At 34.5% G+C, this 12,665-nt stretch overlaps 1 protein-coding gene across 10 annotated transcripts in view; it reads left to right on the top strand.

Annotated features, from left to right (window-relative positions):
• KIAA1109 (KIAA1109 ortholog) overlaps positions 1-12,665 on the top strand; it is a 115,029-nt gene that overhangs the window by 25,344 nt on the left and 77,020 nt on the right. For all 10 annotated transcript variants that reach the window (XM_035323487.1, XM_035323488.1, XM_035323495.1 and 7 more), the window contains exons 9-19: positions 13-92; positions 1,370-1,520; positions 3,277-3,433; positions 4,106-4,184; positions 4,929-5,020; positions 5,653-5,770; positions 6,891-7,046; positions 7,770-7,867; positions 8,867-9,045; positions 9,185-9,291; positions 11,396-11,604. In XM_035323487.1, coding sequence (XP_035179378.1) covers positions 13-92; positions 1,370-1,520; positions 3,277-3,433; positions 4,106-4,184; positions 4,929-5,020; positions 5,653-5,770; positions 6,891-7,046; positions 7,770-7,867; positions 8,867-9,045; positions 9,185-9,291; positions 11,396-11,604 — 1,426 coding nt within the window. The remainder of the gene's footprint in view (positions 1-12; positions 93-1,369; positions 1,521-3,276; positions 3,434-4,105; positions 4,185-4,928; positions 5,021-5,652; positions 5,771-6,890; positions 7,047-7,769; positions 7,868-8,866; positions 9,046-9,184; positions 9,292-11,395; positions 11,605-12,665) is intronic.

The following is a 12,665-nucleotide window of genomic DNA, read 5'->3' as shown; positions in this document are numbered from 1 at the left end:
TTTCCATTACAGACCACCGAGGCTGATGGGTGAAGGTTTTGTGGTGATGCAGTCCAATGATGTTGATATCTATTATTATATGGATGAACCAGGTAAATTCTGTTAAAGTTTTAAGGGATGTGAAGGTTGTTTATTTAAGTATTTGCACTTGCTAGATAATTTCTTTTTATACTGAAACAGCTACTGTAATGTTTTGAAGTGAATAAAAGCACTCATAAGTACTACTACCTAGATTCGTACTTTAATTTCTTCTGCAAATTAAAAATAAAATCTCCCCCCTCAAATTACTCTGAAACAAATGGGAGACTGGTGCATTTCATTATTAGGAGACTGAAATTTTTGAACATTTTCTTTTTAATGTTTTTTGTCACCATATAGACCGGTCCATCTAGGAGGTCTGGGGATTTCCAAGGGTGAAATAACTACATGTGGAACTAATGGTTTTACTGATGAGTATTTTTATATAGACGTAGGCACTCTGTCAGCAGTGCCTTTCTTGAGTCTATATGCAGTGTGCAACAGTGAACACTGATACTTAAAACAAGCAATGTTTTGAAGCTGTAGACTTCAATGATGCAGGTTTCCAAAAGTATGTTGGGGATCGGGACAATTTATTGTTATCACCTATTACTATATTTTGATTTTTTTTCTAAAGGTTATTTGATGCCTTTATTTTTGCTAATATTGTAGTGTCTGTCTTTTTCACTTTAAATCCAGTGCATTATGTTACCACTTTATTTTGCGTTTTTTTTTTTTTGTTGTTGTTGTTTGTTTGTTTGCAAAAGCTTTTACTGAGAATCCACTTAAAGCATTTTCTGAATCCTGGGCAGATTCAATAAAACAAATAAAAAGTAAAACATTCAATAAAATAAAAAGTAAATCATTCAGTAATGATGTTTATTGGTAGAGGATAGGAGGCTACTTCGGATCATTGCTGAAAAACTGCTTGAATTTTTACTAGTAATTCTGGGTCTACTGCAGTATGTTTTTTCTTTTTATTTTCTTGTGTTTTCTGTGGAAATTATTTTTACTTGGTCATCAGAACTTGGTTTTTAAGTAGGACTGGGAACTGAGTGTGGTTACATGAAAGCCTGTACTGGTAAAAAGCATACTTACCAGATAAAACTGCTATTTATGCCAGCATTTCACTGACATTAGTGAGCAGTACTTCAGAAAATCCCAAGTATTTTCGGTCATTTCTTGTTCTTCCCGTGTGAGTTGGTATTGAATTGTGGCTTGATAACTCTGTACTATAGTGGTCTCAAATAAAACTGACATCAGAATACTTTAATTGTATTGTGCTTAGCGAACATTTTTCATGCTAACTTGAAGCAGCTTCCTTTGATAATCTGTTTATTATGTAATATAGGTCTTGTACCAGAGGAGACAGAGGAAAGTAATGATGGAGAAGCAAACAACGAAGATAGCAAATTACAGGATCTGCCACCGTGTTGGGGTTTGGACATTGTTTGTGGAAAAGGAACAGACTTCAACTATGGACCTTGGGCTGATAGACAGAGGTATTATGATGATTTATGTCTTCAATTTTAATCCTTAATATCTCTTATTATTAGGAAACATTCCAGAGTTTCCAGTATGTTATTGCTTGGTCTTGGCATTTATAGGGGTTTGGCTAGGAGCCTAAGAGAAGAGTGTTGTCACAGTGGTTTAGAATTAATAAATTAATTGTTGTTTGGGTGTTGTCCTTCTAAAGCTAGTGAATTTTTATTATTAAATTAATAATCAATGTTCCTATTTATGTGAAGTAGTTTTATTATTTATCAAGTGTTGCATACTTATGGGTTTAATCTTGTAATCAAAAGTAATAATCTGCCTATGAAAATGAGGTGTGATCATTTATTGCTGCTTAGGAGAATCAACCACTTGATGCAGTCTCCAAAGTATTTATTATCTAGGTATTTTAGTGATAAAATACTAGGCCAGAGCTCTATATTCTTCACTCAGCCTTCTATATTTTGCACATGAATATTTCTGTTGGAGACAGTAGGATTGTTTAGAGTAAAGGACTATTAAGTAAAAGTGGCATAATCAGTGCCTTCCCTTTTTTTCCCTTACTAATTACAGATTAATACTTCTCTTGGCCTTGTTAACTCTCCTGTGAAACTATTTTGATTAACTGTCTCTATGGAGTGTGAAGATGGCAGACCAAAGAGAAGTCATTAGATACAAGTGTCTTACTGAACTTAAGAGAAAACTCCAATTTCTAGAAGAGTGCTTTGCTAGGAACATGAAGTCAGTGAACCATTAACGATATTTTTAGTAGTACCAAGAAAGCTGGATCTTTGATGATATGGCCTTTATAATTTTAAGTGACTAGACAAAAGGCAGTTTGGTGCCCATGTAATGTGCATAGAGTTCATAGGTACATACCTGGGAAAACATTGTCGTCGTGCCATGGATATAAGATAAATTTGGAAAGCGATAGAACCTTTTAGAAGCACTAATCTGTAGAGATTCTGTGGACTTTGTTCTCTCAATTCATATAAGGGCTTCTACAAATATTTATTTTTATTACATTGTGTAGTAATGACTTGCGTTTCCCCAGGCAGGTGTCACTATTTTAGATTTGACTGTGTGCGTGTGTTGTTTGCTTTTTGTTTTTAAACGGTTACATTGCTTTAGTGGTCAGGTGCTGGGTGCATGGAAACTGTGTAAAGACTTGCTTCCTCCCCCTTGAGAACCAAAGAAGCTAAGCTGTCTGTATGCCATTGCTGTGGCTTTTCTTTCAAGTAATTACATGTTCAGATATGAGTCTCTGGAAATGTAGGCTTCATTTCATTCCCATTCTGAAATCCCAAGCATTTTAATGTTTTGTTTATTTCTGACAGTATGTTGATTATTTATGCACAAACCAAAGCATAGACAGATTACTTGTTATTATGTTTTTTTTTGTTTGTTTGTTTTAGTAGATTTGTAAACCAAAGATTAGGAGTAAGAAGAAAAACATAGTTTGCCATCTAAGTTATGATATTTTTGTACTGAATTTTTAAAGGTCTGACTTATGGCTTTCATCCAATAGGCATTTCTTAGTATTTGGAATTTTTGGAGTTTTATTTTGGTAATGAGTTAGTCTTGTCATCAGGAAGTCTTCCAAATAAGCAGTCTTTTTACAGTATCTACTGTTTGTCTCAGTAGCAGCATAACTAAGTGGAAAATCATTAAGTGAACCAAATGAATACATAAATGTATATATATTTCTGTTGTGAATAAAACCAACTGTTTTTATTTGTCTGTTTGTTTGTTTCTTCCCACTAGGGATTGCTTGTGGAAATTTTTCTTCCCACCAGACTACCAAGTTATGAAAGTCTCAGAAATCGCTCAGCCTGGGAAACCAAGACAGATTCTCGCTTTTGAGCTGCGGATGAATATAATTGCAGATGCCACCATTGATTTGCTTTTTACCAAAAATAGGGTGAATAATGAAGTCTTGTCTGGAAAATCATTTTTTCTACTGTGATTACAGTGTGCTTTTTGGCTGTACATATTTTTAGTTGTCTCAGGTGTTTGTTATGTTTTAAAAGCTGGTAGGGATTGTACTAATCTTCTGTGATTAGGTGTAAACCCTTCAAGAAGAAATATTGGCTGAGAGGCATTAATATTTGTTGTCTTATTTTAAGTTACTTTTATGCCTTGAAGCTATATCTTAAGCTATGCCAGCTCCTACAGTCAGGGAAATATTTCATCTGGACATATCCTGTGCATTCAGCCTTCCATTAGGATGGAGCTCACACTGATGAAGAGATTATTTTTTCTGATATTGGATGAATACCTGATATCACTGGGGAGAGAGAATACAGGGGGAAACAAAAAATGCATATACCTGGTGGGGTTGGATTTTTTCCTTGTTGCTGTTCTTATAAATAGGGTTTAGTGTGACTTTATGTCTGGTTTCATTGCACATAGTTAGTTCATTAGTAATTTTTCAGCAGACAAGAAAGACTTCAGTCATCTGGTTCTTTAACCTGGGTGTGGATAATGATAGCTAGAGGCATAAAGTACACAGTGGTTGATATTGATGGCCTAGAAATAACGCTTGGACTTTTTTCTTTCTTTTTTAATTTTTTTTAAATTTTAAATCATGTAGGAAACTAACGCTGTACATGTAAATGTTGGTGCAGGATCATATTTGGAGATAAACATTCCCATGACAGTAGGTGAAAATGGTGAGTTAAGGCTAAGTGTAATTTGTTTTCTTAATGTTTTTCCTGAGCAGTTGTGTTAATTCATATAAGCGTGAGCATCTTGCAGTGTTCTACCTTTAAGATACCTCTATGTTCTTATGTAAGTTGTATATATTTCATACATAAACAAAGAAATATATATGTATGTACATGTAAATATGTACATACAATTAATTGAGGAAACAAGAAGAATTTCCTTATATGTTTCACTGCAAGTTATTAAATCATTTATGTATTTAAACAATGAAGTCACTTCCATGGTTCATTTGGGTTAAGAAACCCGAATGAAAATTTCTAATTACTATCAAGTTCATCAGTAAACTATGTGTGTGTTGAAGTAGGTTACATATACATTGTCAAATCAAATAGGAAGACATTTTTGGTAGGATTAACGTAGTAGTTGGATCATGGTGAGAAATGCATTACGAAAACTAATTTAGTAGTATTTTTTAAAAAATAAACTACAAAGTCAGAGGTGAAGGTGAGATAAAGTTATGGGTATGTTTTTGGATTTATTCATTTTGTTGGCTGGTTTGAAGCCCTTTTGCTGAAATGTTTGTTCTCTTGTTCAATTGACCAATGTTTGAGGACAGAGTTATCACAGTGCTATTTTCCACCATGATATTTCTTAGTTTTGTTAGGGGACTGTTGAAATCATTGGTTATAATTTCTTAATTGTGTGTAACTGTTACATTAGAATATTTGTTTTATACTTTTTATCTCTAGGCTATTCACCTACAATTAAAGGACAGCTTCTACATGTTGATGCGACCAGCAGCATGCAGTACCGGACTCTCTTAGAAGCTGAAATGCTAGCTGTAAGTTTGCATTATTAAGCACAAAGCTTCAGCCTTCAAAGAATTTTTAATAAAGAGCATATTTTTCTGACTATAGAGCGGTTCTTCAGTATTGTAGACAGTGCAGAAATACGCCTTTTAAATTTATTTTACAAGGCTTTGATATCTAAGGAACTTTATATATATATACACACATAACTGTATACATGTAACTGGGGGAGCAGCCGCTGCTTGAGGCTGGCTGGGCATTGGTCAGTAGGGGGTGAGCAATTGCATTGCGCACAATTTTGTATATTTATTATTTCTATTGATAGTTTTTAAATTACTTTACTAAAGTAATGAATTTAATGTTTAATTTTTGAGCATCGTATCAGTTGTTGGGTACATCTAAAGTAACAGATGGTGTATTTGTTGAGCAGCATCAGAAGTTCATAGTATACCTTTCCACATAAATGAATACACTAACACTTGACCTTCAAACACAGAAAGACAGAGTGAGATTAAATTATTAAGAGAGAGAGGCATTCTGTTCATCCCAGCAGGAAAAGTGTTTTAATTATTCAGCAGAGTACATGTGTGAAAACTGCTGAGCTACAGGGTCAAGCATTTTCATGTTTTCAAATAATTCTGATGCTTTAATATCTCATTCACAGTTTCATATTAATGCCAGTTATCCCCGGATATGGAACATGCCACAGACATGGCAATGCGAACTTGAGGTTTATAAAGCAACATATCATTTTATCTTTGCTCAGAAAAGCTTCTTCACAGGTATGTGCTGTATTAAATAAGTTATATATGAAATTAAATATTATTTCTTTACAATTTCTTTATATTTTACAAAGGTATACAAAGGCGGGTGATGTGTTTTCACATATTTAGGACAACAGATTATTTCTGAGGACAAAGTTCCTGATGTATTTTGTGGGCTATTGTCTAATTGCACAGTAATCTTATATATGAATAGAGATACTGAATAATTTATTTTTTAACATCTAAACTAACTTTGATCTGCAGTTTTGTTAAGTGATCCTAAATTTCAAATTTATTTTACCAGAGCTATTGATTTGTTTAATAATTGTCACCGAGATGTTGATTTATCTGATATTTCTCTTCTTTGGTTGACTGAGTGTCAACTATTCAGGCTTTAGGACATGTCCCTGTGGCTGACAGATGATGAAAGAAAGTAATTTGCTGCTTAGGATTTTGGCTGCGAAGAAGAATACGTGTACTCAAGGCAGCCCTGCATCACCCAACTATGCTGAATCTTCCAGCTGCAGTAACAGAAAGAATATATCCCCATCAATGTGGCACTACCTGCGCTAATTAGCCCTGCTGGATGGAGGATTAATTAGTGCAGGCATGGTGCCATGCTAATAAAGTTGTCTTCCTAGTTGGGCCAGAGTCATCCTTTGTAAAGTGCTGTAGTCCACAGTGTAGTCTACCAACATGTGCAGAGCAAACCCCTGAGCTTCTACAGCAACATTATTTGCTGTATTAGACCTGGTGGTAGGGATGTATGACTCATGTACATGTTCGTAGTATCTGAGGGGAAAAACAAAGGCAATTATTTGGTAGTCCAGTGCTTATAGGTAAATAGGTAACTGCTACTGAATAAAGGTCAACTAGAAAGCACAATTAAACCTATGGCATTCTAGCTTATAAAGCAAGCTTAATAAGAGATGGATTCAGAGCAAGTGTTGATGGAATATCTGCCTGAGAAATTGATGTGATGCTTCATATAATTATATTAATTTTCACAGAATTTCCTTTTTCTATAAAGGGACAAATGTTTAAGATTTACAATATATGGAAAGCCAGGTTAACTAGAAAAAGAATTTTTTCACTTGATTGCTACTAACTTATCTTTCATTACTTTATGTAATTTTAGATTTGATCCAAGACTGGTCCAGTGATAGTGCACCTGACATTTTTTCATTTGTTCCTTATATGTGGAACTTCAAAGTCATGTTTCATCAATTTGAAATGATTTGGGCAGCAAATCAGCACAACTGGATTGACTGTTCCACCAAACAACAAGAAAATGGTGAGGTCATTTTTTTTAATTTGAAAGAAGTGTATGTACAAATGATAAAAATGGTAGGATATTTACTATGAAATGCGTTCAGTGATAACCACCCATTTTGCTACTGTTGTTATGCGTAAGCTATCCATCCTTGTAGTGCTTCATGTCCTCACTTATTTTATGCATTTTGTACAAATATATACCTTTTATTGGGAATGTAGTTCTAGATCACATTTTAGCATTCATTTTTGAGGACACTTTGAATATTTGACTTAATACAGCAGATGGCTTGTAAACAGAAACCATGACATCTTGACATCTTCAGTAAGACAGCTGAAAGCATAAAAAACCATGTTTTTGTCTTATTTTTTAAAATACAGCTCACTACTTTATCAGAAGCCTGGAACTTGCCCTGTGTTTTGTTGTTGTTTTTTTGTGTTCCGTTTTTGTCCAAGAACCGGTGTGTGAAGCAATAAAGCAAGTCGTGAGATAATAGTTGCAGTTGAATTTCTTTCTGCTTGCAGTTTCATTGTACAATGCCCTTCTGTAAGGGACAAGGTGTGGCAGGTGAATACTTTCATAGTAACATAGTAATTTATACTCGAAATGCATAGCAGTTTCCTTTGTTATGAGTTCACAAACACTTTTTTTTCCTTAATTTTTACCTCTATGTTTGATAATTTGCCTGAGAACAAAACAGGGAGTGATTCTAACAGTGTTTTGCTTGTTTTTCTTCTCTCCCAGTTTATCTAGCAGCTTGTGGAGAAACATTAAACATTGTTTTCTCTCTGCCTTTCACTGACTTTGTTCCAACTACATGCAATACTAGATTCTCTTTAAAGGTAAGTTCTCTTCCCTCATTGCCCAGCCCCATTGTCTTTTAAATGTAAAATAGTTTCACTTCATTTTCTTCTTCAGTTAGGAACTTTTGCATAAACTTTTTCCTGAAAGAAAAATAGTATCTTTCACTTTCTGTTCATAGAATTTTTCTTTAACTAACTCAGAAGTAAATATATTTGCCTTGATTACATGAAGCATCCAAGCTTAGGCTGTTTTATTTTTTTCATTTTATACATGTACATACACACATATATATGCATGCAATATTTATATATAATATTTACACACACACATACACTATGTATATTTATTATACTGTTATATTGTGGGTGTCTATATATATATTTTATCACTTGGAAGTCTGTTCTCATTAGAGATGAAAGTCCAACACATGTTTAAAGATAAAAACAAAATTCTGGAATGTGTAACCAAAACGATTTTGGAAAGAGGTCCTCAGATTTTTCACAGTTTTTTTTTACGTACACAGGAAATTCTTTGGAACACTGTAATTCTTGATTTGTTTTCTCTAAAATAGAAGCAGTGTGGGGTTACTAACAATAAAAACTATTTGAAGATGATGTTGTTAAGTTTGTATAATTTGATAGCAAAGTAAGTGAGGTTATTTCTGAAAGAAAGAAAAAAAAGTGTGGTTTATTTAAGATGCGGGATGGTCTTGTACCAGTCACTAACTTTGCATTATGAGTTGAACAACAGAAGAACAAGAATCCCTGAGAGCCATGCACCTGTGTTTTACAGCCTATGATGTGTTCTTATGTTCAAGTTACTGGACTTGAAACTGCTAAGAACTACAAAACTCTTAGGATTTTATTACAGATTGGAGGGAGCTGTGGTCAGCAATCACATGAAAATTGAGACTTGTGCATCGCTTTGCCTGTTAAAAGTGAAGATGATGGTACATGTGAGCATGCAAATAGTATGAGCAGCAGTATAAGTAAAGTGAATGTATATAAACTCTTCTGTTATTAATGTTTGGTTTTTAGGGAGAAGATGTTGATCTTCGCTTGTATCTACCAGATTGTCATCCTAGTAAATACTCCCTTTTTATGTTGGTGAAAGATTGTCAGCCTAATAAAATAAATCCCGAATCTTGCATTTCTGCTGAATGTCAGAGTGGTCAGAAAACAGGCAAACCCAAGTGGCGCAACATCACTCAAGAAGAGTGAGTTTTATTTTGATATATGTTTATGTATCTATATTGACTTATCATAGTTACTTATTTTGTTAGTAGAAGAAACAACCTCATGTTAATGGGAAATTATTTGTACTTCAAATAAAAGTATGCTGTTTCTTCTTGAAAGGGCTGGATGGGTTGAATGCTGGACAGTCCCGAGTGTTGTGTTTACAATTGACTACTCATGGCACCCAATTTATCCTCAAAAGGCAGATGAGCAGTTAAAACAATCCTGTAAGTGCCAATACCTTCTTCTTAGCATGTTTTGTTTCAGGAAGTGCTGCAACTTTGTTGGGTTGGGTTTAACTGCTTAAATTTACAGAAATTGATTTTGAACTGTACTATTCTTTTTCCAAATGGGAGAATGCCAGTATTTAGAATGCACTAGTTTTGATTTAAAACCTGTCAACATCTCTTTCAATGCAAAATTTCAGAAAGTGTCCCAGTTCCCTGTGGAAAAAGAGGATACTGTCTGTAGTTAATTTCTCTTTGTCCTTAACAAAGTACATCTCTTAAATAGGTTACTGCATAAAGTATCACTTAGTATATTAAATATGAAGTACAGTATTTTTGGCAGTATTATAGTACTTAAACTTTCTAAGTCTTTTTCCCCTGAATGTTATGACGTTTGTCTTATGATTTTAATAAAAACTCTATGAGATCCAGTAACATCATGTTACATTTATGTATATGAAACTCTGAGATTTCATTGTAGCTAGCACTGTTGAAGTGAACCATGGCAGACAGGTATGAGTGTTACACTAACAAGTCTAACAGTAATTTCAAAATTCAAAAGTTAATTTTAAATGTTGAAAATACTTGAATGCTTGTTTCAAAGTTCTAAAGGTGAAATATATATATGTGCTTGCAAAAAAACAAACAAACAAACAAAAACTGTGGAATACCTTACTTCTATTTCTGTGTTCAAGTATTTTAAGTGCACAGGGAGGTATGCAAGAAGTTAGGGAGTGATACAAAAGTCTTTCAGGTTGAGAATAAAGAAAGAAGAACTGAGGAAGGAAGGGGTATTTTCTAATAATAATAGAGCTAATTTGAATGGGCCTCAATGAGCAGGTGTTAGAAGACAGGAGACTAAACAGGGCTTATAGGTTTTGAGTTCCAGCAATTCAAATCTAAACTCAAATTTTAGAGTATGAAACAGGATAAATAAGATTCACCTTGCAGATGTTTATTAAGTGCTCTTTTGAGACTCTGTCAGTTTGTGTCACTTTTGCATACTTGAAATTTGAAAACATTCACTTGTAATCATAGCTATTGAACCTGGTTTTGGAAGTTTGTATATACACAGGTAATTTCACCTGGAGCTTCCTTCAAGGAATAATCCTTCAAAGAATCAAGTTGAGCTCACTTCTACAGTTGGATTTGATCCTGTGATGCTGACACAGTGTGTTTGTGACAGTAATATCCATCTGTATTTTATTCTGTGACAATTGATAGAACACTAGGTTTCTGAGGAATTCATATGTTGCATAACAAAGAGGTGCAGTTTCCAAATAAGTGGTGTTCTCACTGTGGCATTTAGCTAATTTACGTAACATAATGCAGGCACTGAACAAGCATTATAGGCAATAAATGGTAGGTTAAAGCCTTGAAGGTAGTTTGCTGGCTATATATGTGTATTCAGTGTAGTTCTGCATGTGCTGGTTCTTCCAGTTAAACTAGCACCTGAAGTCTAACTCCATAAGGAGCAACAATTTTATATCACTTTCCCATAAAGTTCTTTCCTTCCTGACGATCACTTACAGTTATTCACTTCCTTCTATTGGCCTTTCTTCACTTAAAAAAGACAAAGCACTTCTCTTTTGCTCCAAGTAAAAAGAGGAAATGGAAAATAAAATTTTGAATTTCTGAACTCTTTTGTGACTAGATTAATAGAGTTGAGAGGAAATTCTGGCCTACAAAATCATTGGTTCAGAATACATTTCTAATACAACTTCTGAAATGTGCCTGTTTATGCACATTTGTTTGTTCTGCAATAGATATGTGGTTGTGGGAATTCTGCTACACTGAAATAAAAGCAGGTCTTTGTTTAATTTGAAAAGCAAGATAAATAAATTGATCTTTTTTCATAACTTGGAGGATTGTTTTCTCTTGCATAGTTGACGTTGACTAAAATGTTCTCTATTTTCCTGTCTTCTCATATCTACTAAGCATGAGAAACCTGTTCTGTAGCATAGCTATGTTAACATAGTTATGGAATCCAAATTAGAAAGATGCATAAAGTTGTATATTTGTTACACATTTGTATTTGTAGAATTTCATCCATGAGAAGCCTAACGTAATCAAAATGTATTTTCTTCTTTCTTTTACTCCCAAGTGTCAGAAATGGAAGAAACGATGTTATCTGTGCTGAGGCCATCGCAGAAAACAGCTGAGAGTGTGATTTCATCTCCCACAACTTCAACCCGCCTTCCCCTCGACCCCTCAGAGCTGCCCTCGGATAAGCTCCACGTGGAACTGGAACTCTCCCCAGATTCCCAGATAACCCTGTACGGACCCCTGCTCAAAGCCTTTCTGTCTATAAAGGTAAGCATGTAAGCATGTAGGAAACAAGAGTGGTTCGTTTGAAACAGAAAATGAGAATTCTGCAGAATATGTGGATTTAGATGAAAATTTTCATCAGGGCTTGTTTGGAATGACTTTGGTGATAGGGCATGGCTGGGTTAAGTTCACTTGGCACAGGCTTATGAGACTTGCAGTATAGACGTGGAGACTTATATCAGCATAATTTTCCGTTTGTGAAGTTGTGTGTGTATATATACTATATATAAAGATAAAGGGTCATAAAAATCCATGGTTATGACTAGAGTTCACATTAACAACTACTTTTATGCAAAGATATATCAGAACCTGTGCCTTTATGGCATTTAAAGTTCTCCAGAGCATGGTGCTGTATCTCCGTGCAAGCTCACATTTGCAGTGCTCATTTCCTCTGGAGATACATGTAAGCAGTGCTATGTTAGGTCCCTTGATTCTATGATTATTTAATTTTTGAAGTGTAGATTTCTCAGTTTTAAACTGGCCTTTATCTTCTAAATCTCAAGAGAAAGTTTAGATAACTTGTTTTTGAAAATGCATATTCACTGTACTTTTTAATATTTCTGTGGCTGTTTACATCTGTTTGTCCAGCTGTGCTGGCAGCATCTTTTAGTAGATACCTAGGTTTGTTTTCTTTAGTGCTTATTTTCCTGTCTTGTGGTTCAGTTGTTATTATCAGTATGTTTTCAATGATCTTTTTAAATACACATGGGAGAGATTCCTGTATGTGCATTATTTGTGCAGTTTTGAAAAAAATTCTGTTCTTTGGAGGTAGTTTGTGATGTAGTGCACTGTGCTCCGTACTGGATGGCTTACTGGCTTGGAATGAATGATGTGTGAATTTCTGCATCCCTGGCAGAAGGTACCAGGAGTAAGTTACGGGAGTTCATAGCACCCTCTGCTGGGTCTGCATAGTAAAAATACTTCATCGTCTGTCTTCTGACACTGTCTTTTATCTTTTCCCTTTGTTAAAAAGCAAAGCCAGTTAGCTTTGCTTAACCTCAGAGAGATTTTGGTTTTTGTACCAAGCAGTGCTTAATTCATACATA

The sequence above is a fragment of the Oxyura jamaicensis genome, chromosome 4 (assembly GCF_011077185.1).
Source record: "Oxyura jamaicensis isolate SHBP4307 breed ruddy duck chromosome 4, BPBGC_Ojam_1.0, whole genome shotgun sequence".
In the NCBI taxonomy this organism is placed as follows: Eukaryota; Metazoa; Chordata; class Aves; order Anseriformes; family Anatidae; genus Oxyura; species Oxyura jamaicensis.
The sequence above is the reverse complement of the archived record's forward strand: the minus strand, read 5'-3'. Positions and strand labels throughout refer to the sequence as shown.